The sequence below is a fragment of the Bactrocera neohumeralis genome, chromosome 5, assembly GCF_024586455.1.
Source record: "Bactrocera neohumeralis isolate Rockhampton chromosome 5, APGP_CSIRO_Bneo_wtdbg2-racon-allhic-juicebox.fasta_v2, whole genome shotgun sequence".
In the NCBI taxonomy this organism is placed as follows: Eukaryota; Metazoa; Arthropoda; class Insecta; order Diptera; family Tephritidae; genus Bactrocera; species Bactrocera neohumeralis.
The window spans coordinates 62,124,889-62,150,694 of NC_065922.1; the positions used below are offsets into that span (position 1 = coordinate 62,124,889).

Consider the following 25,806-nt stretch of genomic DNA (forward strand, 5'->3'; position numbering starts at 1 on the left):
GTCGAAATTTGTTGAGCAAAGAATTTGCATTAAATTTTGTTTACGGAATCAATTTTCTGCTGCGGATACGTTGAGGATGGTGCAGAAAGCCTTTGGTGATGAGGCTATGTCTAAAAAAAATGTTTACAAGTGGTATAGTGAGTTCCAAGCCCGCCGTGAAGCTCACGTTCAACAAATCAAAGATTTGGTGTTGAAAAACCGTCGATTAACAATTAGAGACCTTGCTGATGAAGTTGGCATATCGAAAGGCTCAACCAATACCATTTTGAAGGATGTTTTGGGCCTCAAGCGCGTCAAATCTCGACTGGTACCGAAAACATTGAATTTTTCGGAAAAAAGGCGTCGCGTTGAAGTGTGTGAAACGATGCTTTCCGACTACCAGGGTGTCATGAAATGCATTATAACTGGCGATGAGACTTGGATCTATGCTTACGACCCTGAAACAACCGATCAATCGAGCGAATATCGTGCCAAAAGAGAGCCGATACCAAAAAAATCGCGCCAAAGTCGCTCAAAAATCAAGGTCATGTTGACTGTTTTCTTCGATTATCGTGGTGTTGTGCATTAGGAATTTCTTCCAACCGGTCAAACAGTCAACAAGGAATATTATTTGTACGTTATGCGTCGTTTGCGTAATGCTATCCGTCTAAAAAGGCCGGAATTTTGGAAAGACAATTCTTGGTTTTTACACCATGATAATGCACCACCCCATAATGCCCTCGTAATTCGTGATCATTTCGCCAAAAACTCAACCCATATCGTTCCGCAACCACCGTATTCACCTGATCTGGCGCCGTGCGACTTCTGTTCACCAAGCTCAAAATAAGCTCACGTTTTTATACGATAGAGGAGATTCAAGCTGGCGAAGACGGAACTGAAGGCCATCAAAGTCAAAAGTGTTTCGAAGATTGGAAAATCCGTTGGCATAAGGGAGGGGATTATTTATTAGTCAAAAAATAATTATTTTAGTTATAATTTTCAGTAAAATGCCAAATGAGAAATACAAAACTGTTGTTTACCACAGAACATCGGAGTATGAAGGGGTATATGTGGTTCAAAACTTAAACAAACAAATAATTTAATATTCATATCCCACCACTAAAGCTATTTAAACCAAAGTAGCTAAGAAGTAGTATTTCTAGCACTTCTTAAAACACTGTAAATTGAAAGGATAACCACGCCCACTACCTACATATATAACGGTTATGTTGAAAACTATTTGACGATAAGGCAATAAGTAAACGTTCCAGAGATATATAGTATAATTTTTCAACAGAGATGGTACGGTAGGGCTTCATGGGAGCCGATGTAAAAGTTTATCAACGGGAGTGACATCTCCCACCTTTGGGGAAATCATATATGTACATCAGGAACTCTTGACCAATTTCAACCAAATTTTTTGCATAACTTTGTTTTTGACGTTCTTATATTACGTTGTTAAAAATCGTCTCGCTGTGGCCTTGCGACTAAAATGGACAAAATCGTTCCCATAATAACCCTAGCCCCTATATACCTAATGGTTGATTTTAAAATAAACTAACAAAATGTAGTAATAAGCTAATATGATACTAAGTTCGACTTTAATTCTTTCAGGCTTCCGCGAAATAACTAATGCTGAATGCAACATTTTTTACTTTCGCAACATTTTACGAGTTGAGTTGATATACATATATGCAAGCTATAACTGCAGAAAAAATTTAAACATCTTGATGAAACATAGTATAGATGTGCGTAATCGGACCATTGCCGTGTCTACAAAACACTCCTAATCGAAAAGTCTAAGCAGCAAATTAAGATACAAAGCTAAATATTTAGTTTTATATAATATATAATTTACCTAATTACAGTGAAACGAAGATGGAAGGTGCATCATTATTCCTCATAACAACTTTGAAAAATTTCGTCCTCCAAAATATTTAGCTTCTCCGCGTGAGTGCCAATGGGACAGTGTCCAGTTATGACGCCTATCATTGCGGCGAGTGAATGTTGTGAAGAGCTAGCAGTTCAATGGATTTAGAAACCGTACGCTGATTGTGGACCAACGCTTTAAGGACTCCCGCAAAGCCTAGATATCCAGCGCCCGAGTGCACGAGCTCTTTGTTATAATCATTAAATTTCACCTTTTACATAATATTGAAGATAACGGGCATGGCACCGGCTGGATGCTGGATAACGGCGAGGTTGCGATCTGCGCCTTCCTAGACATTGAGGGTGCCATTGATAATGCGTCTCACACTAGCGTGATCAAGGCACTTGAGAGAAGGAACGTTACCACTGCAATATGCAGATGGATAGAAGCCCTTCTGCGTACTAGGGTAGCGGAAACAACGGTGGGGGAAAGCAAGATTCGCCTTGACACCACAAGGGGCTGCCCACAGGGGGGAGTACTATCCCCTCTGCTATGGAGCTTGGTAGTAGACGCACTCCTCGAGTTGCTCACCAGCAATGGAATCCGCTGTCAAGGGTACGCGGATGACATCGTCATAATGGCGAGAGGCAGATTTGAAAACACTCTCTGTAACATTGTCCAAAGGAGCTTAAACCTGGCGAAAGGATGGTGCAACACGGTAGGGCTAAACATCAACCCAGCAAAAACTACCGTAATCCCATTCATTAAGCGGAGATCTCTTCCGGGCCTGAGGTCCCTAACAATAGGAGGCACAGAGGTGGAAGTGTCGAAGAGGTCAAATTCCTTGGCCTCACTTTAGACTCATCACTACGGTGGAGTAGGCATTTGGACTTAACGCTGTCCAAAGCAACTAGAGCACTTATGATATGCAGACGCCTGGCCGGCAGATCATGGGGCTGCAAGCCAAGAATCATTAGATGGCTGTATACCATGATAATAAGGCCTATTATCACCTATGGAGCGGTTGCTTGGGCCACCAAAGCAGCTCAGTCTTCGGTGATCCGGAGGCTGTCAAAGCTGCAAAGACTTGCCTGTGTCTGTGCTTCGGGGGCAATGCGCACATGCCCCACTGTGGCACTGGAAGTCATACTGGAGCTCACACCGCTGCAGATGACGTACTGGCGGAAAGCACACCGCTAGTCCTCCTCCCAAAAGACGGCACAACGAAGAAAATAAACCTCAAAAAGAATTTCAAAGTTCCTCTAGGCAGCAAGACGGAGTGGAGCGATTCCACGCTGGAAAGACTGCTGGAAAACAGTACCATTCAGTGGTACACCGAAGGCTCAAAAACACCGGAGAGTATTGGGGCAGGTATTGCGGGGCCGCGTACTAAGCCGTCCATACCAATGGGATGCTTCCCAAGTATCTTCCAGGCTGAAGTTTTTGCCATATGTCAGTGGGCTGAAGTCAACCTCAGCCGCAACTATCGCAACCAGCGTATAGCTATTCTCAGTGATAGCCAAGCAGCACTAAAGGCGATTTCATCATATGAGACCAAATCACTTTTAGTCGAGGAATGCATAGAAAGGCTAAACCGCCTGTCCTTGTGCAACCGGGTGCACCTAATTTGGGTGCCAGGGCACAAAGGAATAGAAGAAAACGAGAAGGCCGACGAACTGGCCCGCGCTGCGGCAGCGTCCAAGGTGATGGGACCACACTTTTAAGGAGCTGCTCCGCACGGAGGAAAGAATGGAAAGAGAACGGTATTGGCAACAGGCATCAGGCATGCTCCACGCCAAACTGCTACTAGGACGGTACAATCTCTCCAGGTTTAAGGAACTTATTCACCTCCCCCGTGACAAATTCCGTCTCCTCGTCGCAATTTACACAGGGCACTGCAGGCTCAGGAAGCACTTGTCCAACTTGGGCATAGTCTCCTGTGTTAACTCCCGTTTCTTCGACCTGGAACAGGAAACACCAGCACACCTAATCCTGGATTGCACAGCAATCTGTGGAAAAAGGCTTAAGGCCCTGGATGCCATTTATATCAGCAGGGATCACATCACCTCAGTAGCGCCCGGCAAACTCCTAGAGCTATTCAGGGAAGACATGTGATATCGAAGAAGGTACAATAGACTCTAGGTCGCGATGCATTACCTCATAACACTATCTATCTATCTATGGCACCGGCTACTTTTGGGTGAAAAACTCTATAGCGTATAGGAATTTAGGTAAAAAAAAATTATGTAATATTGCAAAATCTAACAGTTATATTAAGAAATCATTACAACTACTGACATCCGGTTTTGTACAAGATAGTTTTTAAAAAGTTCCATGTAGGCTTACACCTAACCCGAGTTTATACGCAGTCAAACATACATATGTATATATTCTTTCCAACTTCTGTATTAAAAAAGAATGACCTCTACTTTCGGTTATCAAATATATTCAGTTTCCATTCCTTATTTTTATGTGGAAGTCAGATCATTTGCAAAAAATCTCATGAGCTATTTTACAATAGTTTATTACCTTGTTTGAGTCTCTGTTGGAAAAGCATTTCTTAAACCAAAAAAACTAGACCAAGAGAGCGTAGGAATCAGAGAGCAGCTAGTTTCTGCTAGCTGTATATACTTATGTAATTGCTTTCTTTAGTTAATTTTTATAGTTACGCAAAGATAGATTGGCCATAAGCGTATGTACAACTTTGAGAGATGGTTAAAAACACACGATACACGAAACCAACCAAATCAGAATCAAGAATAATTCGAAAATCATCGTGGTTGTAATAATGTTCGAATGGTAATTGTCAGCAGGCACAGTTTTAGTTAAAGTGCGTCCGAATGAAGAGTAAATGAACTAAAGTTCTTTAAAAACGTTCAAAATAGGCTCCCTCTCGTCGATGTAGCGCTCCCAGCGCGATTTCCAAGCACTGAAGGCTTCACGAAAGGCATTCTCCGGAATAGCCTTGAGAGCCGAGGTGCATGCTGCTTGGATCCCCTCTGTCGTCTCAAAATGCTTGCCTTTCATCGGGATCATACTCAAAGATCCATCACCCGTCAGCTGTGATTACGTTATTAAAAAATTAGGGATCACTTTCACACATGTTCAAATTTTCTTGGCACACTTTCAATCGCCGAAATTTCTGGTCGTCAGTGAGCACTTTTGGGACCATCTTCGAGCACGCCTTGCGCATTTTCAAGTGCTCCATCACACTGTCATAACCCAGGGATTTTGATAAATTTAACATCTAGGGTATCAAACGAATACTTAGTCGACGGTCTAAGTTCAAAACTTTGCGCACACGATTACATTATCTATGTTTGTCGAAGTCGCAGGTCTCCCAGCACGGTCTTAATCAGCGACCTCTTCCCGGCCCTCCAAAAAGGCCTGGTGCAACCGAAACTCGCAAGTTCTTGCTAAAGCCACATCTGGGTAAGCCTGCTTGATCATATCAAACGTCTATGTCGCAGATTTACCGAGTTTCACACAAAATTTAATCGGAAATAACAAAAGATTTTGATTACCTATGTATATATGTATATTCTTTTTTCTGCTGGCTTATCAGCCTGTACATCAAACAACGGTACTGACTCCAGCAAAAATCTTGCTCTACTCTAAGTAATTTCAACGTAGACAATTTCTTAAGTAATTCCGTTACAGTATTTTTCTGTCAAACGCATTTTAGAAGTCTCGGAATGTCACTATTTATTACTTCCAACGCGTCGATATGTTTTCAACGTAACTGTAGTTTCTTAGAATCTTAGAAATGAAAATTTTTTTTTTGTTTTCCTTTCATTCACAAGTTTTTGATACTCAAGTTTAAATCATCTTGTGTCGATTGTCTTCATCGCAACTGTAAATTTTTTTAAATTATTATATTACTAATATGTGAGATAATTAAATTCTTATTTAATTAACTTTTTTAATCATCAACATTATTCATTTCAACTGATGGAACTTTTCTAATATTTCTTTTTCCCAGATGCAATAAAGTCAGTCCGTGAAAGAAGCGCCACTTTAAATTTTAAATACACTCACACAAAAAATAATGTTTTTGAATAAGTTGATTTTTTCTCAGCAAAAAAAAATGAAATAAAGTAAAAAAGAAAAAGAACTAAAGATGCAAAAAATATTTCTACGCGAAAAACTAACAATGCGTTATTTATTTCTTGCCAATATTTGTAAAATATGTAGATGGGGTAACACTGATTTTTATTTAGAATGCAACCCTTGGTTATTGTGTGAAAGATTTGAACAAAAGTAAAAGATTTAATAAAAGTTATTTTTGCACTATTTAATAAAAAATAAAAAAGTTAAAAATATAACAGAGAAACATGCACTTTTGGTAGTAGACTTTTTGAATTTTAAATGCAAATATATAAAGTATACATTTAAATAATATGGAGTACCTCCTTTATCCGTACATACCCATTTTAACATCGAAATCGGGGGATGCTATTCTAAAATACAACCAAATGTATGCTCTGCATTAAAATTAACAAAGTTTTGTGAGAATTTCACATCATTATTACCATTTTAACATTATATCGATATAATAAAAATCGGGTTAAAAAAATTACGTCAAGACATCAGATAATAATTATATTTAATTGCATGGTGTGAACACATTTATTGTTTCCAATGCAACTCTTCGTCATATTATTTTTGTTTGTTACAGTTTATAATTGTTTAGTCACATTATGAACCAAGTATCTTAAATTTATAATACTGCGAAATATTACTACTCCTTCATTGAAAAACTAATAGTATGAGATATTTTTAACTTTAATGTAGTGCCAAATATAATTGTTTTAAAATGTATCGAAAAGCTCAACCTGATTGCCTTCGCTACTTTCTGTCGAAACTAAGTTCAGGCAGCTCGAGCTCTGCCCAAGTTGAGGACCTTGTACGCGTGCTTGTGGAAGCAGGCAATTACGAAAAATGTAACTAGATCATTATTGTAAATTCTTTGATTTAATATGAGTCTGAATAACAGCTCTAGCCTCGGAAACGGTACAAAATGCTTTGAAGGATGGTCTACTCAAACCGGTGCTACACAATAACACAGGCTCCACCAGAGTACCGCGTTTATTGCGTTTGCCAAAACCTGCAGAAATTGTTGTAATCCCATATTAAATGATCTATGTTCTTGAAATATCTTTATATTTGTTTTTTTTTTTTTTTTAACAGGAGAATAATTTACATGATTTCTATTGTTTTGAGTGTAATTTACCGGGCACCTTAACGCACTGCCGGCAGTGCTGCCGTTCGTTTCATCGACTGTGCTATCGTAAAGAACCAGAACGGCCCAACTACTCAGTACCATCAGGAAAATTTCAAAAAAATCGTCCTCCGGCGTTCAGTTCAGACACTGATGCTGACTCTGATGCCAATGACACCGCACAGGAAAATACTTCCTTTGAATATGAGAGTGACGTAAGGGTACCATCGTCTTTGCTGCAAATAGATACTGGTTCTACTAACAGCGGAGGCCAACAACGCTTCACCGAGGAGATTACAGTTGATAGCACATCTTCGCCTATTCAGTCCGATTTGAATAACTTTGAAGATGAAGTACCGAATACGTCAAATGCAACAAAAATTGGCAGCGAGCTACATAGAAATCAGAAAATCTACCGGGAAGATTTTGAAACAGAGTCAAAGGCTAAAGTGGAAGTTGTTTGCATGGGCGAAATACGACCCCCAACGCGAAAACGTCCACGCACTCTCACGTCAAATTTGTCGTATAAAAGTGAGATCTGCTTAAATGAAGAACAGGAATCAGATTTTGAACTTTGTACGTGTTGTCGACTGTTAAAAACAGCTGAGCTGCGACATCCTCCAAATATGCGGCCGGACGAATTAAGTTACTTGATTAATTTTACGTTTGAGCGTAATCGTTCGTGGGTGAGTATATACCGTGGTTTATGTAATATTTTAACCTTGGATTAACTCTATAATTAATACAAAGTCATTCATACGAACAGAAAAGTAATACTTTTATTCATAAACAGGTCAGTAATGACGTACGAAGTTACTTGGAGTCAATAAAAATACCTGTGGGATTGATTTCGGACATTTCAAAATTACTATTTAAATTTCCCGATAAACATTTGGAATCCATAGCAGCTAAACTGAGAGAAATGCAGTATAACCTATTGACTGAATTCTTTGTTGACATACTTGACTTGCAGCATAACATTGGTGTATTTTTTGGTCGTAAGTAGTTAGATAAAGCAATTCGCCAAAAAATACATACACTTTTTCCAACAGCTCATAGCATGGAAATGGAAGCTACGAAGTGGATGGTTCGTGACATAGCTTACGATTTGGCTGAGATTCGGCGTTGTCCAGATTGTTTTCGGCATTCACATGAAAAACATTCTACCGTATGGTTTGCGAAACCATGCGTTCAACGACACGAATTAGTGTTTGCAAAGCACAGTGGTTTCTCATATTGGCCGGCAAAAGTAATTCGACTTCTACCAAACAATAAATACGATGTTCGTTTTTTCGGCGGCAATCATTCACGTGCACTTATCGAATCACGTTTAATTCGCTCAATCGACACAGATATAAAATCTTTGAAGATCGGCAATAAACCGGCTATTAAAAAGGCGCTGGAAGAACTAAGAATACATCAAATTTTGTCAGCATACCCGCCTAGTATATTTTCTTTTCATGCTAACAAAAATGAAATGGAGCAAATTATAAGGAATGCTTTACAAAGAACAACAAATCAATTCTTGGAGAACACTAATAAGACGAGAAAACCTCCAGTACGTCGACAAACAATTTGTAACACCGCTTCACATATTAGAATAGATACCCGCTTGAATATCTCCGACGACATACTGTCCTTGCCTAATGTCGAACCGCCTGTTCTGAGTGACAGCGGATTTCTAAATGATACGGAAACCAGATCAAGAACGAAAAGGTTAATATTTTCTTTAAGAATAATCTCAATTTTATATAGAATAACTGTTCTTAATTTTTTTAATTTTCCAGATCGCAATATGGCAATCCAAAGTCACCGAAACGGCTTACACGTTCTGCAAATACAATAATAAGTGTGGTAGATTTAAAACAGGTAGATACAATTACATATTCAAAGATATTGTCAATAAATAAATGTAAATATTATCAATTTAGGTTCAAGACCAACTTGATGACGCCTTAAAAGTGGTAGCAGCTACACAAAAGAAAAATGAAAAATTGCAAGCTAATATAGAAAAGCTGAAAGCATCAATCAAAAAACATGAACATGAAAAGAAAATCCTTAAACGAAAGCAGTGGGTGGGTAACTGTACACTGCAAAGTACACAAAGTTTTTGCTATACGTTGGTAAAATATTTTATATTTTTTATAGTGCTACTGGTGCCTCAATGAAGCTATTTACTTATGTTGCTTTCGTGCTGCGTATTGTTCGCAAATTTGCCAGTCACGGCACTGGAAGGACGGTCACAGTAAAGTGTGTAGAAATCAAAATGACCAACGCCAAGCAAGCTCCACAACATGAAATTGCAATATTATTGAAACGTTATTGTTGGATTTTTTAATGATATTTTTGTAATGACATTGGTTTTAGCTAAACTCTGATTAGGTTCTGTGAAATCTTTTTTGAAAACCAATACTTTTATACATAGTTACATTATTAAGTGCACACATAAGAGAGTTTATTTCGATTAGGCCTTTGAAATTGCTTACCTTTCCTTTTTTATCTATGACACTATATTTCGTACGCGACTTGGTTATGTTTAGTTATTTAACATACCTATGAATTCATCACTAGTACTGCATCACTAATATTGCGATAAAATAAGCAAAATGAAGTAAACGCATAGTTATCAATGTACATACCATAAAACAAGAAGTTGTTGAGAGAAGAGTTAAATAAAAATGTCTAATGTTAGGAATAATTTTGATGCATTTTGCACTGTGGATGTCGGTTTATACGATACAAAATTCAAGTGGTAAACCGACGGCACGAAAACATCGGAGGGCATTGGCGCAGGGGTCTCAGAACTACCCATAAAAACTTTCCTTACCTGTGGGTAGCATACTCAAAGCACAGATCTTTGCTGTAATTCGTTGTGTAGAACCTCCAACACAACTATCGCAATGAACGTATAGCTTTACTAAGCGATAGCCAAACGGCACTCAAAGCGATTTATGAATACGAGTGTATAGAACGACTGATTAGTCTATCAGAACGTGACCAAGTCCACCTTATTAGAGAGCCAGGTCACAAAGGTATAGTCAGGAATGAGCTGGCTGGGATGGTAAATATCATTTGTGTTGTCGTCGCATCTAACGCTCCGCAGCATCCCAAAGATAACATGGTAGGACCAGAACCATCATCATTGTCAGGGTCTATTCTGGATAAGTAGGAGTTTAACCTGGTTGGTCCCAACACCATAAAGAAGCTGCTCCGCAATGATGATACAGTAGGTAGGGAGTGGCATTGGCAACAACTTCCAGGCATGCGTCATGCCAAGTTGCTAATAGGTGGTTACAATCTCAAAAGGTTTAAATATGTAATCAACCTCCCAAAGGAACAACTCAGACTACTTGTCGCCTTCTGCATTGGCCATTGTAAGCTCAAGAAGAACTTATTTAACATGGGCCTAGCTTCCGGCGCAAATTGCCGATTCTGCGACTTAAGAGTCTGAAACACCAGAACACCTGCTAATGAACTGGGACACTTGGATCCATGTTTCCAAAAAGGGATCACATCGCATAAATAGCTCGAGTTGAGACGTTGTGCCTTGCAGAGGATACAATAAACTTTAGGTCGCGGGGCTATCCTCACTTACCTAATCTCCAAAAAGTAATTGATGTTTTCCTTATATAAAGAAACTTTTATAACTATTTCATAAGATTTTCTTTCAATCAAAATTTCTAAAACCAAAAAATAACTTCTGCCAGTTTCGCCTTATACTAGATAAGTACCAGCAATCTTGTGTATTTCATTCGTTCAGATTTAAATAGTGTTTCACATCATGACTATCATTTTAGAGTATCGTTAGATTTCAATTCGCTTTATATAAATATTTAATATAAAAATAAGTCTCAATAATTATTTTGGACCCAACATTTCCGATGGTTTAACCCATTGCTCAAATTGTTCGGCAGTTAGGTAGCCCAAGTTGATGGCTTCCTCCTTCAAAGTGGTGCCATTCTTATGGGCAGTCTTAGCAATCTTGGCAGCTTTATCGTAACCGATGTGGGGATTCAATGCAGTCACTAACATCAAGGATTCAGCCATGATCTTTCCAATACGATCGCGATTCGCCTGTATTCCATTGACACAATTGGAGGTGAATGTGCGTGAGCCATCAGCTTTTAAAACAATTAAACCATGAATAAACAGTTATGTACTTAATATAATATCTCTCACTTACATAGCAAACGAATAGAACGTAGAACGTTCGAGACGATTAAAGGTTTGAAAACATTCAATTCGAAATGTCCATTGGCGCCGCCTACAGTTACCGCAACATGATTGCCCATAACTTGCGCTGCTAACATAGTTAGTGATTCGCATTGAGTTGGATTCACTTTACCTGGCATAATCGAACTGCCTGGCTCATTTTCTGGCAGCATCAGTTCACCCAAGCCGCAACGTGGACCCGAACCGAGGAAACGAATATCGTTTCCAATTTTCATTAAGCTAACGGCGATTGTATTTAAAACACCATGTACTTCCACCATTGCATCACGTGCTGCCAAGGCTTCAAACTTGTTTGGCGCTGATACAAAAGGCAGTTTAGTAAGTTGAGCAATGCGTGCGGCACATTTTTCCGCAAAGCCAATACGGGTGTTAAGGCCAGTGCCAACAGCTGTACCGCCCAAAGCCAATTCATAAACGCGCGGCAGAGCGGCATCGATGCGATCGAGTGCATATGCCATTTGCTGAGCATAAGCGCTAAACTCTTGACCCAACGTCAGTGGCACTGCATCCATAGTATGTGTACGTCCGATTTTGATGATATCCTTGAATTCTTCAGATTTCGCTTTAAGAGCGTCATGCAAAATTTTTATGGCAGGTTTAAGGTTATTGTTGAGTTCCAATGCAACCGAAATATGAATAGCTGTAGGGAATGTGTCATTAGAGCTCTGCGATTTATTCACATGATCATTAGGATGGACAGGGCTCTTTGAACCCAATTCACCACCCAGCAATTCAATGGCACGGTTGCTGATCACCTAATATGTAAGTAAAAAGTACGCAAAATGTTATACAATTATGGTAATCAATCAAAAAAGACTCAAAGTTTAATCGGCCATGTGTTCACCTCATTGACGTTCATATTAGTTTGTGTGCCTGAACCTGTTTGCCAAATCACCAAGGGAAAATGATCTTCATACAATTTACCGGATATGACATCGTCAGCAGCTTTCGAAATAGCGTCACTGACCTTGGCGTCAAGACCAAACTCCTTGTTAACCTCAGCAGCAGCTTTTTTTAAAATTCCCATCGCTTGAATAACCGGTTGCTAAACACAAATGTAAATGTTAGATTCTTTTACTACATGTAATTTAACGTAATGCAGCTTACCGGCATGCGCTCAGAAGATCCGCCAATCGGAAAATTCAACTTAGAACGCATTGTCTGGGCACCATAATACTTGTCAGCTGGAACTTTGAGTTCGCCAAATGTGTCCGATTCGACACGATAAGCTTCAGACGCCTGCAAACAAATGAATTATTGATTTACAAACGCTTACATAAGCCAAAATTATTAAACAAAGCAATAAGAAAAAACTAAAAACAAAAAAAAGCTCCGTACCATTTTAAAAGTGTGCAATTCTGGTCAGTCGCTCTGCTACTGAAACCATAAGGCTTAGAGACAATAAATTTGACTGGCTAATCGACGTGCAAATGTTTATATGTAGATAACCAAATGAAAAAAAAACACGTTATCAGCATATGTAAGCATTTATATACATACATACATAAGTTAACACACAAATAGATTTTTAGGTAAAAGTTGTTTGTACACAATTTGCTGCCTTGCTATTTTGGGGGCTTGACAGAAACTGACTAAAAAACAAAAAATATACAAGTTTCAAACTGATAGAAAATTACAATTTATAAGATTATTCAATTTTAGTTCAATTTATAATCCTATTAATATGTAGTATAGGGATTAGTACATGTGTGGTTGTATATATAATACATACATGCTTACGTATTTTTAACTGAAATCGGAAAATTTAAATAACCGGAAAAAAAAACGCTGTTACTATACATTTCCGTTTATAATAAGAATTTTAATTGGCATATACTAACTACATATATATATTCCCATAATATTCAATATAAACGACTTTTAAATTTTCCCTAGCAGTCAGCCTACTTTTCATAAATATATGTACATCAGTAGGGAACTTATCGTAAAGCGTCAAACAGGCATTTACGGGTGAGAACGGCAAAAAATAGCATTAAATTAACATACTCGTATCAAAAGCGAGAGCATGGATTAAGGTCTGTGTCACAGTAAGTACAATATACATATGTACATACATATATGTACATAGAAATAATTTATGACTATAGTCATACATATATAAATGTATGAGGGGATATTATAATAGCTTTCCAACAGTTTTAAGGTGGCACTACTATGTTCTATTAAACTTTTTGATTTCAAAACATTAAACATTGAAGTAAATTAGTGCGAGAATTTCTTATGTCTTTATAAGATTTTATAATTTAAAGTCTTACAACGCTAGGCGTATACCCTATATGGAATTTGTTTATCATTTCGTGGTTCAATTGAAAGCACCGAAAATATATTTGAGTTTTAATTTTAAAAATATAATGCATATTATAAGAGACTGTTTGGCAAACCATTTGGTTCCACCATGAAAGTAAAATTCGGAAATAATTTTTAAATTTATCCAGAAGTGATAGTTTTCCTTAGGAAACTAGATCATCTATTAATAAGCATATTTCTTTTTTGTTCGATTGTTTTTAGATGAACCTCCAAGGATTAGTGATCATCACTGTTAGCAGCTTCGGTTGGAAATGGGTCAACGCAAACAGTACCTAATTACTTTAAATATTATATATTTTTTCGAATTTCTGTCAAGTCAAGTCGAAACCATATTTAATTGATTTAATTTACTATTTCTACTTTTATAAAATATAATAATTTACTGGCAAAAAATTATTTATAAATATAATTTTTCAAGTCTCAGACCTAATGCAATACAAATACTTTGGACACCAAGCAGCCATAGAACTTCTGCTTATCAATTAATTCTTTTGTTCCGAATCCTAAAACGCGTATTTACGTCTTAATTTTTATTAATGTGTTTTCTTCCTTTTGTATTTGATGAGATAGTTATTTATGTACTCATTATTATCATCTAGACACCGAAGTTAGATACAACATTTAATACAAGGTTTTTCAAACCTGTCACATTCTTACACAAATGGCTGTACTTTTCCAATAGCCTGCACGTAGCTGTACAATATACATACATATATGTACATACATATGTATGTACTTACATATATGCATATGCGGTTTAATTGTACAAGTAATTGACAACAAATATCTTGACAAGCAGAGTGGGTGAACTATTCTAGTTTTTAAGGATGAGTGCCAATCAAAGAGCTTATAGCGGTATTTAGATTAGCAATAAACAATTTTAATTTTTTTTTATAAAATATTAATATGAACTGTGTTTTATTGTTCAAACAGATACTAATTTACCATTCCAGCCATTAACACCGCTTTCAGTTAAAGTAGATTTTAGCTTTAAGGGTTCTTTGAAGCCTGCTATCGGCCAAATCAATTATCATCGTGGTAAACTTGTATCGAAGCAGAGGCTTAAAATGCTATAAGCCTAGCTGCACTCCTAACTTTCAGGGAAACCCTAATTCAGTTAGAATAAAACGTCAAATTTGTGTATGCGCAGCGGCCGCGCATAGTCAGCATATACAGCTATGGACAGAGATTTAGCGCACTTTCTTAATGTGAAATATGATACTTAATAATGTTATATTTAAAGAAAGTAGAATCGTTATAATGTAAAAAAAAAAACTATTTATTACCTCACTAAAAAGTAAAATAGTCCAAAATTTCTTAGTTTTCTATAATAAAAACACAACAATTTGTTCAGTTTACATTAAGTCAAAATTGGCTTGGACAAGTATTTAGCGAACTTTAAAAGATCAGTAAGGAAAAATAAATAATAGGTTTCCAAAAAGGTATAGCATGACCCGATGCGAATAAAACTAGAACTACGCGCTTTCAGCGCCAACTAGCGAAAATACCGCAAGACTTTTTTGACAAGCCATTATTATTAACACGGGGTGTGAAATTTCTCTGATATTATATCTAACTTGGTTAATACTTAGTGGAATAACCGTTATTCGTTAGCGCCGCTTCACATCTGCGTGGCAAGATCTCTATTAACCTTTGGCATCTGTTCCACGCTTCCTGTACTCCTGCTTAAAGCATTCTACAAGTTCTCGATCGGGTTTAGATCAGGACTTTGCGCTGGCCAATTGAGAAGTGGAATTTTTTCTTGCGCAAGCCAGTTTTTTACAACATTTGCTGTATGCTTGGGATCGTTGTCGTTCATAAAGATCCAGTTTACAGGCATAATATCATAGGAATATGGCTCCATTGTATTCCTCAGTATATTAAGGTATGCAAATTTATCCATATTCCCTTCTATCTTTACTAGGGGTCCAACTCGACGCCATGAAATTTCCTCCCCCATGCTTTACGGTCTTTTTGGTGTACCTTGGATTAACTTCTTGGTTTTTTTCACGATGTACAAATGTTTTACCATCAGAACCAATCCGGTATATTTTAGTTTTGTCCGTAAAAAGTATCCTTTTCCAAACAGTACACTACTATACTGTATCTGCCAGAATACCAAAATGAGACTCCTGACTAACAGAATCACTAAATTACGATTGTGACAATTAGACATGAGATAATCGTGACAAGCAGAATACCGGCATAAGTCTGCATTATATTAAATGTTGTTTATTGTAAAAAAAAATATGTACGAATGTAAATATTTAAGTATGTACATACATATGTATAAAAGGCGTTTTGCACGAACGCATGTATATACTTATACATACATATGTAAGTTCACATTTTTTTGACAATCAAACCATTTATGCATTGTTCGTATGTACATATGTATGAACACGCAGATGCCGAAATTCAAGTATGTTAAGAATAATATAATCAGTGCATTTCCGCTTACCATTCTTAAGATTTTTGATTTTAACAAACTTTTTCTGTATATATTTTCTTATTGACTGTTCATACAAAAACAATTTTAATGCAGAAAATAACTTTCTCAACGTGAAAGTACTTTTAACACGACCGACAGCTGAAGATAACTAAACAATACTAATTTGTTGTTATGTTGTCCGGTATTTACACCGGCACTGGTATAGTAGCTTTGAGTGGTTTATGAGCAAATATGAAAGCATCGTAATTTTTATATAATTAATTTATACCCATTGGTATGAAAGTTGTTTTGACTGCGCTATACTAAATCTAACCTCACATATTTTTATATTTTCCTATAAAACTTTTACGTTTTATTTCATTCAAATAATAATTTTTGTATCTTTTTAATTGTTACTTTAGCATGTGTCCAAATTTCAGTACAGTAGTTGAGCAGAGATATAAATATAATTCATATTACATAACCATCACCCTATTTAATTTCTCCGGCTGTTGCAAGCATTCTTGCAATCATTCACCTATTACTTACCAATCCTCTCTTGATAAGCGGTGAATGCACCCAATTGCGTTGGCTCAATTGGTGTAGACTACGCGCAAGATTTGCAGAACGTCTCATAGCTTGAAGCACCATTTTCTCTAAGAATGAATACACAAGATTTGCTTATTAATTTTATGCTAATAGCAATGCAAATCCACTACTTAAATCGACTACAGATGAGGAATAGTTTGTTTTGTTATCGAATAATCAGCTGATAAAATAAAAATAAAAGAAAAGGAAGTAGCGAAATGAGAACATGAAAGATATAGAGTTGACAACAGTAAACCTTGTAAAAAAGTTCTAATTAATAAAACTGGCAAATTTACTAAATAGAGTAACATTAAATTTTTCAGTAGAGTAGAAAATTCTATATTATATTTTTAGTAATTTTGTGAATTATTTAAAAATAATCTAATGTTAAAATTAGTATAGAAGAGATTGCGGTTGCACTATGAAGTCTATTGTGTTCTTTGAACCATTGAGCTCCCTGCTTAAATATATGTAAATATCTAAGGACTTTCTTCCTGAGCTGCAAAATAAACTTAAGTTGTGGTTAAACGAAAGTCATAAATTTAAATGCGCGTGAAAAGAAATTTTGTCTGCAATTTTGTACTATAAAATACTGATACAATATTTTTTTGTTATTTTCTTTATTTGCGTAACATTTTTAGTTAACTGTAATAAAAACACCAAGTTTAACGTCGAAAAATATTAATCATGTATTTGTAATACAATGTTATGAGAGGGTTAAGTTCATTATTATTACAACCCTGTTATCAAGCAGCTGTTTTCTGCTCAATTACATTTGTCAAAATAATCGTAAAATTTGTTTACTATTCGGTTTGTCTACTGCAAAATACCTTTTTTAATTATATTGAAAACCTCTTCAGCAAGATGGAAAGACCACAAAAAATGCCCAAAGTAGCCAAGGTAAGTTAATATTTAATACCATATATAAAAATCACATTTACATTATTATTATTGCAGGTGAAAAACAAGGCACCAGCGGAGATCCAGATTACTGCTGAACAATTGTTGCGCGAAGCTAAAGAACGTGACCTAGAAATTCTTCCGCCGCCTCCTAAGCAAAAGATTTCGGATCCTGCAGAATTAGCGGACTACCAACAACGGAAACGAAAAGTATTTGAAGATAATCTGCGAAAAAATCGCATGGTAGTAAGTCACTGGATTAAATACGCGCAATGGGAAGAATCACAGAAGGAAATACAGCGGGCACGTTCAATATGGGAACGCGCACTGGATAACGATCACCGTAATATCACTATATGGCTAAAGTATGCTGAAATGGAAATGAAAAACAAACAAGTAAATCATGCGCGCAATTTATGGGATAGAGCCGTTACAATCATGCCGCGTGTTAATCAATTTTGGTACAAGTATACATATATGGAGGAAATGTTGGATAATGTAGCGGGAGCACGTCAAGTATTTGAAAGATGGATGGAGTGGCAACCGGAAGAACAAGCTTGGCAGACCTATGTTAACTTTGAATTGCGTTACAAAGAAATCGACCGTGCGCGCGAAATCTATGAGCGTTTCGTATATGTTCACCCTGATGTTAAAAACTGGATTAAATTTGCTCGTTTCGAAGAATCTCATGGATTTGTACATGGTGCACGTCGTGTTTTTGAACGTGCCGTCGAATTCTTTGGAGAGGATTACATTGATGAACGACTTTTCATTGCATTTGCACGTTTTGAAGAAGGTCAAAAAGAACATGATAGGGCGCGTGTGATTTACAAATATGCACTAGATCATCTATCAAAAGATAGAACACAGGAACTTTATAAAGCTTACACAATCCATGAGAAAAAATATGGCGACAGAGCAGGTATTGAAGATGTTATCGTTTCAAAGCGCAAATTCCAATATGAACAGGAGGTAGCTGTAAATCCGCAAAATTACGATGCTTGGTTCGATTATTTGCGACTAATTGAAGGTAACGATATATATATGTATATATAAACTAAGTATTTTATATCAGATGTTATTAACATAGTTTTTTTTTGTTCATATTTTGTGTAGGTGAAGGCGATGTCGATCTTATACGCGAAACATATGAGCGTGCTATCTCTAACGTTCCACCTGCCAATGAAAAAAACTATTGGCGCCGTTACATTTACTTATGGATCAATTATGCACTCTATGAAGAACTTGAAGCAGTGGATTTCGAACGTACGCGACAAATATACAAAACATGCCTCGAACTTATTCCGCACAAAAAGTTTACATTTAGTAAAATTTGGCTAATGTATGCACAGTTTGAAATTCGTTGCAAAGAATTACAAAAGGCTCGGAAAACTTTAGGAATGGCAATAGGTATGTGTCCACGCGACAAACTTTTCCGCGGTTACATAGAATTTGAAATTCAGTTGCGTGAATTTGACCGCTGCCGATTGCTGTATGAAAAATTTTTAGAGTTTGGGCCTGAAAATTGTGTAACATGGATGAAATTTGCTGAGCTTGAAAACTTACTTGGTGATACGGATCGAGCCCGTGCAATTTTCGAACTGGCAGTTCAACAACCGCGTCTTGATATGCCAGAACTGTTATGGAAAGCTTACATAGACTTCGAGGTATCACAAGGTGAAACGGAATTGGCACGCCAACTCTACGAACGACTTTTGGAACGAACGCATCACGTTAAAGTGTGGATGTCATACGCGAAATTTGAATTATTACAACAAGATTCTGAACTTGCTGATGACCCTGAGATAAATATAAAATTATCCAGACGGGTTTATGAGCGTGCTAACGATACTCTACGTAATGGCAGTGACAAAGAATCCCGCGTTTTGTTGCTAGAGGCATGGCGTGATTTTGAACGGGAATCGGGAGATAGTCATACGTTAAACCAAGTGATGGAGAAAATGCCTCGCCGTGTTAAGAAGCGGCAGAAGATCGTATCAGAAAGTGGCGTGGAAGAAGGATGGGAAGAAGTGTTTGACTATATTTTCCCAGAAGATGAGTTGGCGCGTCCTAATTTGAAACTATTGGCTGCCGCCAAAATGTGGAAGAAACAAAAGGAATCTATTAATACAGAAGCTCCCGCAAGTAATTTGTGTGATGAAACAAATGTAGAAAAAGATAAATCTTAAAGTTTGGCATAAGTAAATGCAATAAATATACATATGAATTATAGTTTTCGACTTTAAATAAACAATAGATATGCTTGTTCTGCTAATATTTTTTAAGAAAACTTACATATGTTTCAGTGAATTTATATATGTACATTGTAAAAATGTATAAAAATGAATTGGCTTTTTTAAATGGGATACACTTAAAATACCGAAGTACAAAATACCCACACATCAAAATACCGACAAAATTTAAATATGCAGCTAAATCAAAATATCGACAAATCAAAACACCGACAAATCGGAATATATAAACATCAAAATAAAGACAAACCAAACCAAGAGAAAGACAATTCTACCGATTAAGGGTTATATCCTAGCGTAGTACAATTAATTTGGTGTGATAAAAGTTTTATCATAAATCTTTGAACGATTTTGCCTTTAAGGTAAGCCATCTTAGACCTAAAAATTGTCAGAATTGAACTACAACTTTATTCATCTTATGGTTGACGTTTTGCACATCAACTTAATATACATAAATATATCTCATTTGAAGATGATTTGTATATGATCGCGGGTCCACGCACCAAGCTCTACATACCGATGGGTAGCTTTCCGAGCATTTTTCAGGCAGAAGTCTTGCCATAAGTCGGTATATAGAGATAAACCTCCATTGCAATGAGCGAATAACCATACTTAGCGATAGTCAAGCGGCACTAAAAGCGATCTCCTCTTACAAGATCAAGTCGCTACTACTGCAGGAGTGTAGAGAACGGTCGAACAGCCTACCTGAACGGAACCAGGTGCACCTAATCTGGGTGCCTAGTCACAGAGGTATAGCCGGCAACGAACTGGTTGATGAGCTCGCCTTCTCCGCAGCCTCCACCAATATGGTAGGGCCCGAACCATTCACCGGTGTGTGTCCCCATACCTTAAAGAAAGAAGGTGTGGGCAAGTAAAGGCATTGGCAACGAGTACATGGTATGCGACATGCCAAGTTGCTAATGGGGGAGCACAACCAGAACAGGTTTAAATCGATAATCAACCTCCCAAGGGATAAACTCAGGCTACTGGTCGCATTTTACACCGGCCACACCAAGTTGAATAGACATTTATTTAACATGGGCCTATCCTCTTGCGCTAACTGCCGGTTTTGCCGACAGGGATCCATGTTTTCAGATAGGGATCAATTCGCCTCACTAGCACCCAGCAGGATATTGGACTTCATCAATGTGCTGGGGCTAAGTGAGTCCCTGTGAGTTAGGAGAGGGCACAATAGATCTAAGGTCGCTGTGCATTCCTCAATTATGTATCTATCTATCTATCTATTATAAAGTTTTGCCAATACCTTACACTATTTCCGTGGCTTGGAAGCTTGCAAATTACTAGAGCATAAAACGTTCGGTTACACGCGAACATAGCTCTATATTACTTATGTTTATTTCTTTTCTTTTTTGGAGAATGACCAGTAATGTAGATAGACTTATATTTTTCTAGCACACTAATAAATTTCGTTATAGATAAATTTTTCCAATAAATTGTTTTCCGTGTTTCTGGCACGTATTTTCGTTAGATTCGAAATTAAACAAAACCGAATATTTCACAATTCCTGGCGTAAATAAAACAAAATTTCATGATTTTATGTGATTTATTTAAGTGTTTACGCTGAAATAGACATTTATTACAACTATGTAAATATTTATAAATGTGTATATTTTAAGTTATATTATGTGTCATTCCGTTTCTGATGAAACTTCATAGGGCCATCATTGTTGAAATATCCTATGGCAGAGCTATCTGTGGTAATGGCGTGTGAGCGACACTTAAATAGGTAACCGGAAGTTTATTGTTGTTTCAACAAAAGCAATCGGTTATGCGTTCAAACACCATATACCACACCACAAACTGCCATTTAATACAAGACAAACAAATATCGCCGTTTACACACGTACCGCATCTGCTCTGGATAAGCTCAACGCACATTCTTCCATTCATAATGAAGTACTGATAAATTTTGGACGATTATACAAATTAATCGTGTTCATTTTTTATTTTCAAATACATTTCTCAATTCTCATATTATTTATCAAATTTGCTTTAAAATAATATGTTTCATATACATATGTATACAAAGAAATTAATTTATCGGCAAATACTTGCAATGTTTTATTTTACGTACTCATAAGTACAGTATAATTATTATTTTGACAATCTATAGATATGCTGAACTTATATTATATAGACTATAAGGATAAACTTTTAAAAGTTTGAAAATTACAATTTTTAGAATGACTTTAAACATTTATCCAAGCAATAATATTGTTACTTAATACGGTTGCACACGCTAATAAAGTAAGCGTGATTTTTATGAGTTTAACGAAAAGTATACAAGAAACATTATTTTGTGCAAATCTATAGCATAATTTTTTTGTTAAAATTTATTTTGCAGCTTTCTTTTAAATATCGATGTCTATATAAATACTTGCAAATTTGTTTAACAAAATTCATACACCTCTGGTGTTTAGCAAAGTTGCTTATTATTGAAATCATTTAATCAATTTATTTGACTCTAATTTTGTATATTTATTTAAACAGCAGCAACGTGCTTACAAATTTTTATTACTTTTATTATTTTTACTTAACAAATTCTAATATATGTTAATTTACACACTACGTCTGGACAGTTCACATAAACCATTTTGTTTTAAATGTTTGGTTTATGTGTGCAAATTTGATTGCGTTTTTTCAGTGTTAAATACTCAGATTTCTATTTAAAGGTAAATTTAATTTTTTCATTTACAAATTTATGAATGAAACTCATTCATATATTTATATTTGCTAGTTATTAGTTAATAAATTAACTTTGATGTGAAATATTTTACTTTGCTTTTGCATCATTCTTGTTTTCTTCCTTTGTGGCGGTCTTGTTAATTGTTTGTTTGTCTTTAGCATCCTGTAAATAAATGCGCCCAAAGCATGGTTTAAGAAAACAAAAAATTTCCATATTAAACATTCTCATAAGTTAAAGAGACAAATTTAAAATAGCACATCATATTAGCCATGTGAAGTGTTTATATATACGCATCTGAGAAGTATATATTAGCAAAGTGCTACACAATCTAAATAGCGATATGCATATCTTTATTATTATAGCTTAATATTTAATTTTTAAAAGTAATACAAACACTTTTGCTATCATGACAGAGATATGATGTGACATTAATGATGCCAAAAATATATTTTTGCGAGATATGTTGGCAATTTATTCTAAGCAATCGTTCAAAGTACGTGTGGCAGACGGATATTAATTATTGTATGCGTATAAAATCATACGGAAATATACAAGAAATCATAGATTGATACGTAGACAATATCGAAGGGTTTTAAAATATGACATTCAACAAATATGTTCCTTCAAAATAAATTTGCAAAAGCTACAAAAATCATTTGTGTTTCTCAAACTTTTAAATAAATTACCCAGAACGCAGTGAAATATTTTTTATAAATTTGAACAAAATTTTAATAATATTGGAATGCAAATTTTGATATCTTATTAGTGATTTAATATATGTACAAGTACATAAAATAAAGATTGAGATTGATTAAAATTGACAAAATAAGTTTGAAAATTATGAAATTACTAAATCCGATTCGATATTGTTATACATATTTTTTTTTTAATTAAATCAAAACAACACCCTTCATCGACGTAACATATAAATTATGCATAATGAAAAGGTTTAATGTTACTTATGTGTGTGTGCGAAAACATTGCTATGGATTGGTTGTTACCCTTCTAACAAAGAATATGTTAATATTTATATTTATTAATAGCTGTAAGCTCTCAATATTCTTTTACTTTAGTGTCAAATTTTGGTATGCAATCCATCACAAATGTTTTTTGCAGACACCGATAATGTTGGGAATAAACAATAATTATTGTTTGTGGACGATTATACCATTTAGTCTTTTCAAGATTTTACCTTTGCCTTAACGGCCTCCGCCTCCTTTTTCAAATATTCCTCCCGAGCAGTTTCGTACATAGATACAAACTTGTCACGTTGCACTTTAAATTGGGCGAATAAATCATCATTTTTATTGCCTTTGAGCCTATTTTCAATGTCAACTTTCTTGTCATACTCAGCTCGTATTTCTTCCGTAACCCAAGGCTTTTCGATGGGATATTGATTCACCAGATTTTTTAGTGTCTTAATGGTACTTTTTCCTTTTACCACCTTTTTCACTAACTTCGTGTTTGGTTTTTTAATTTTCCCAGCATTGCTAAACGGTGCTGGCGGCATAGCACGAGGCATGCGCGGTGGGATCATTGGTGGTATTGGAGGTGGGATAGGTGGTATCGGTCCAATACGTCCACTACGTCGGAGAAATGGTGGTGGCGGTTGTATACCCATTGGAGGAGGCATTGGGCCTCGACCCATTGGTGGCATCGGTGGGATCATAGGTGGCTGGAATCCGTGCGGTGGTGGCATAGCCGGCATTGGTAAATTTCCTCGAGGAACTGGACCAGGTGGTCCCATACGACGTCCGCGATTTGGACCGTTTGCCGGATTTGGAGCACCATTAATAAAATTTCTTGGACCACCGACATTTCCCCCATTGAATCTATTATTTGTATTATTTGAACCTTGATATTGAACTCCTTTATTTTTATTCCAATTTCCACTACCATTTTGTTGTGTTGGTGTGTTTACTGGAGGTTGTTGAAATTGCGTTTGCGGTTTTCCTTTAGGTCTATTTTTATTATTCTTCTTTTTATTTTGCATTTGACCCAGGCCACTTCCACCGCCAATACCTACCGGTGGCGAAGGGTTGTTGAAATCTAAATAACCAGGATTATCAGGAATTTGACTACCATTGAACATCATCGGATTGAAATTGCCGTGATGTACTGGTCCCCCACCGCCATTCCCCAAGTTCTTGAATGGTTTTTTGTATGGTATAGCCGCAGCTCTGTGCATGGGTCTGCCATTTTGAAAATTTTTCGCCATTCTCTATTTCGAAATCTTTGAAAAAAGTACAAGTCGTTTTTCTGTAATATTTCCAATAAATATAAAAATTGTTTTCGACCACTTTGTATAATGATTATATTTCTTTACTAATGGAAACTAATTTATTCCACAAAATACAGTTCTTAATGATTTTTAAAGCACTATACAATTATTTTGTAACATTACGTTTTCTTACTTATCAAATTTAGAGAAAGCAGACAGAAAAATAGGGTTGAAATTAGGATTGGGGAACGGACGAAAATGGAACAGTGTACAGAGAATTTTATATGCAAAATTTTACTGAATTTATACCAACTCCGAATTAAAAATTTGCTTATAACTATTATTGTTTATTTTCGAAAACACAAAGATAGTATCCTTAGTCTCAATGAATATCATTGTTTCAGTTCACTAGAATGCTTTTAACAAATTCACAATATCCACATTTGTGAATATTTTTTATGCAACAGATTTGTCTCCGATTTGTCAATTCATAAATGGATGTAAGTTTGAAGACCGAAACCGACCCTTAGGGATCTTGTTTTTTTAACATGTTTTATATAATTATATTTGCGTTAGCTTTGCCCTCGGCTCAGCTGGCATTGAACCCCTTAAATAATAAATAAAAGGATTATTAGCAAATTCGACTAACTACATAGTGTGTACTCGAATACAATACCGTGATGATCGGCGGTAACCAGAGAACCCCAATTTCTCTGATTTACGCTTTTGATGCATTTTTGTTATTTTCAAAATTCCCGTCAAACAATCATATGCCAAAATAATCTTTTTCAATTTTCAAATTTATTTTACAAACAGATTTGATCCTTCAAAATATCTGAAAATTTAAATTTTAATAATAAATATCTTGTTCTTTCCAATACCCTAAGCCATTACATACATATGTATGTATGTGCGTATGCCTACAAAGTTTCATAATAATAAAATTTAGAGCAGATTTAAACCTAACTTTTCTTTAAGTTATTGCATTTTTTAGTTAATAATTTATTTGTATTTTTTAGTTAATTATTTTGTTGATAACATTTCCGTACGTTGTCATCTCACTAAAAGCAACTTTT

The 25,806-nt window shown here is 36.0% G+C and overlaps 4 protein-coding genes across 7 annotated transcripts; 2 read left to right on the plus strand and 2 right to left on the minus strand.

Annotated features, from left to right (window-relative positions):
* Window positions 1-6,507: 6,507 nt before the first annotated feature.
* LOC126759405 (uncharacterized) lies at window positions 6,508-9,768 on the plus strand. Of its 2 annotated transcripts, none has more exons than XM_050474188.1 (8): window positions 6,508-6,792; window positions 6,846-6,970; window positions 7,040-7,756; window positions 7,864-8,068; window positions 8,123-8,786; window positions 8,858-8,939; window positions 9,002-9,145; window positions 9,219-9,768. In XM_050474188.1, the coding sequence occupies exons 1-8, from the start codon at window positions 6,666-6,668 to the stop codon at window positions 9,366-9,368; spliced, it is 2,214 nt and encodes a 737-aa protein (XP_050330145.1). In that variant the 5' UTR covers window positions 6,508-6,665; the 3' UTR covers window positions 9,369-9,768. The 2 variants fall into 2 exon arrangements, with proteins under 2 accessions (XP_050330145.1, XP_050330146.1); XM_050474189.1 differs by having other exon boundaries at window positions 6,846-6,967.
* Window positions 9,769-10,764: 996 nt separating this feature from the next.
* On the minus strand, window positions 10,765-16,809 carry LOC126759428 (fumarate hydratase, mitochondrial-like). 3 transcript variants are annotated; one of them, XM_050474218.1, is made up of 5 exons: window positions 16,612-16,809; window positions 12,411-12,542; window positions 12,148-12,348; window positions 11,254-12,058; window positions 10,765-11,191 (listed from the first exon to the last, which is right to left on the minus strand). In XM_050474218.1, the coding sequence occupies exons 1-5, from the start codon at window positions 16,711-16,713 to the stop codon at window positions 10,929-10,931; spliced, it is 1,503 nt and encodes a 500-aa protein (XP_050330175.1). In that variant the 5' UTR covers window positions 16,714-16,809; the 3' UTR covers window positions 10,765-10,928. The 3 variants fall into 3 exon arrangements, with proteins under 3 accessions (XP_050330175.1, XP_050330176.1, XP_050330178.1); XM_050474219.1 differs by lacking the exon at window positions 16,612-16,809 and adding an exon at window positions 16,093-16,199; XM_050474221.1 differs by lacking the exon at window positions 16,612-16,809 and adding an exon at window positions 12,642-12,715.
* Window positions 16,810-17,419: 610 nt separating this feature from the next.
* On the plus strand, window positions 17,420-19,840 carry LOC126759407 (protein crooked neck). Its single transcript, XM_050474191.1, has 3 exons — window positions 17,420-17,550; window positions 17,608-18,580; window positions 18,667-19,840. The coding sequence occupies exons 1-3, from the start codon at window positions 17,515-17,517 to the stop codon at window positions 19,737-19,739; spliced, it is 2,082 nt and encodes a 693-aa protein (XP_050330148.1). The 5' UTR covers window positions 17,420-17,514; the 3' UTR covers window positions 19,740-19,840.
* A 1,507-nt stretch (window positions 19,841-21,347) lies between these two features.
* LOC126759446 (DNA-binding protein K10) lies at window positions 21,348-25,004 on the minus strand. The gene is made up of 3 exons (XM_050474262.1): window positions 24,924-25,004; window positions 23,702-24,768; window positions 21,348-22,671 (listed from the first exon to the last, which is right to left on the minus strand). Exons 2-3 carry the CDS (start codon window positions 24,725-24,727, stop codon window positions 22,597-22,599), a joined length of 1,101 nt encoding a protein of 366 aa, XP_050330219.1. The 5' UTR covers window positions 24,728-24,768; window positions 24,924-25,004; the 3' UTR covers window positions 21,348-22,596.
* Window positions 25,005-25,806: the final 802 nt, after the last annotated feature.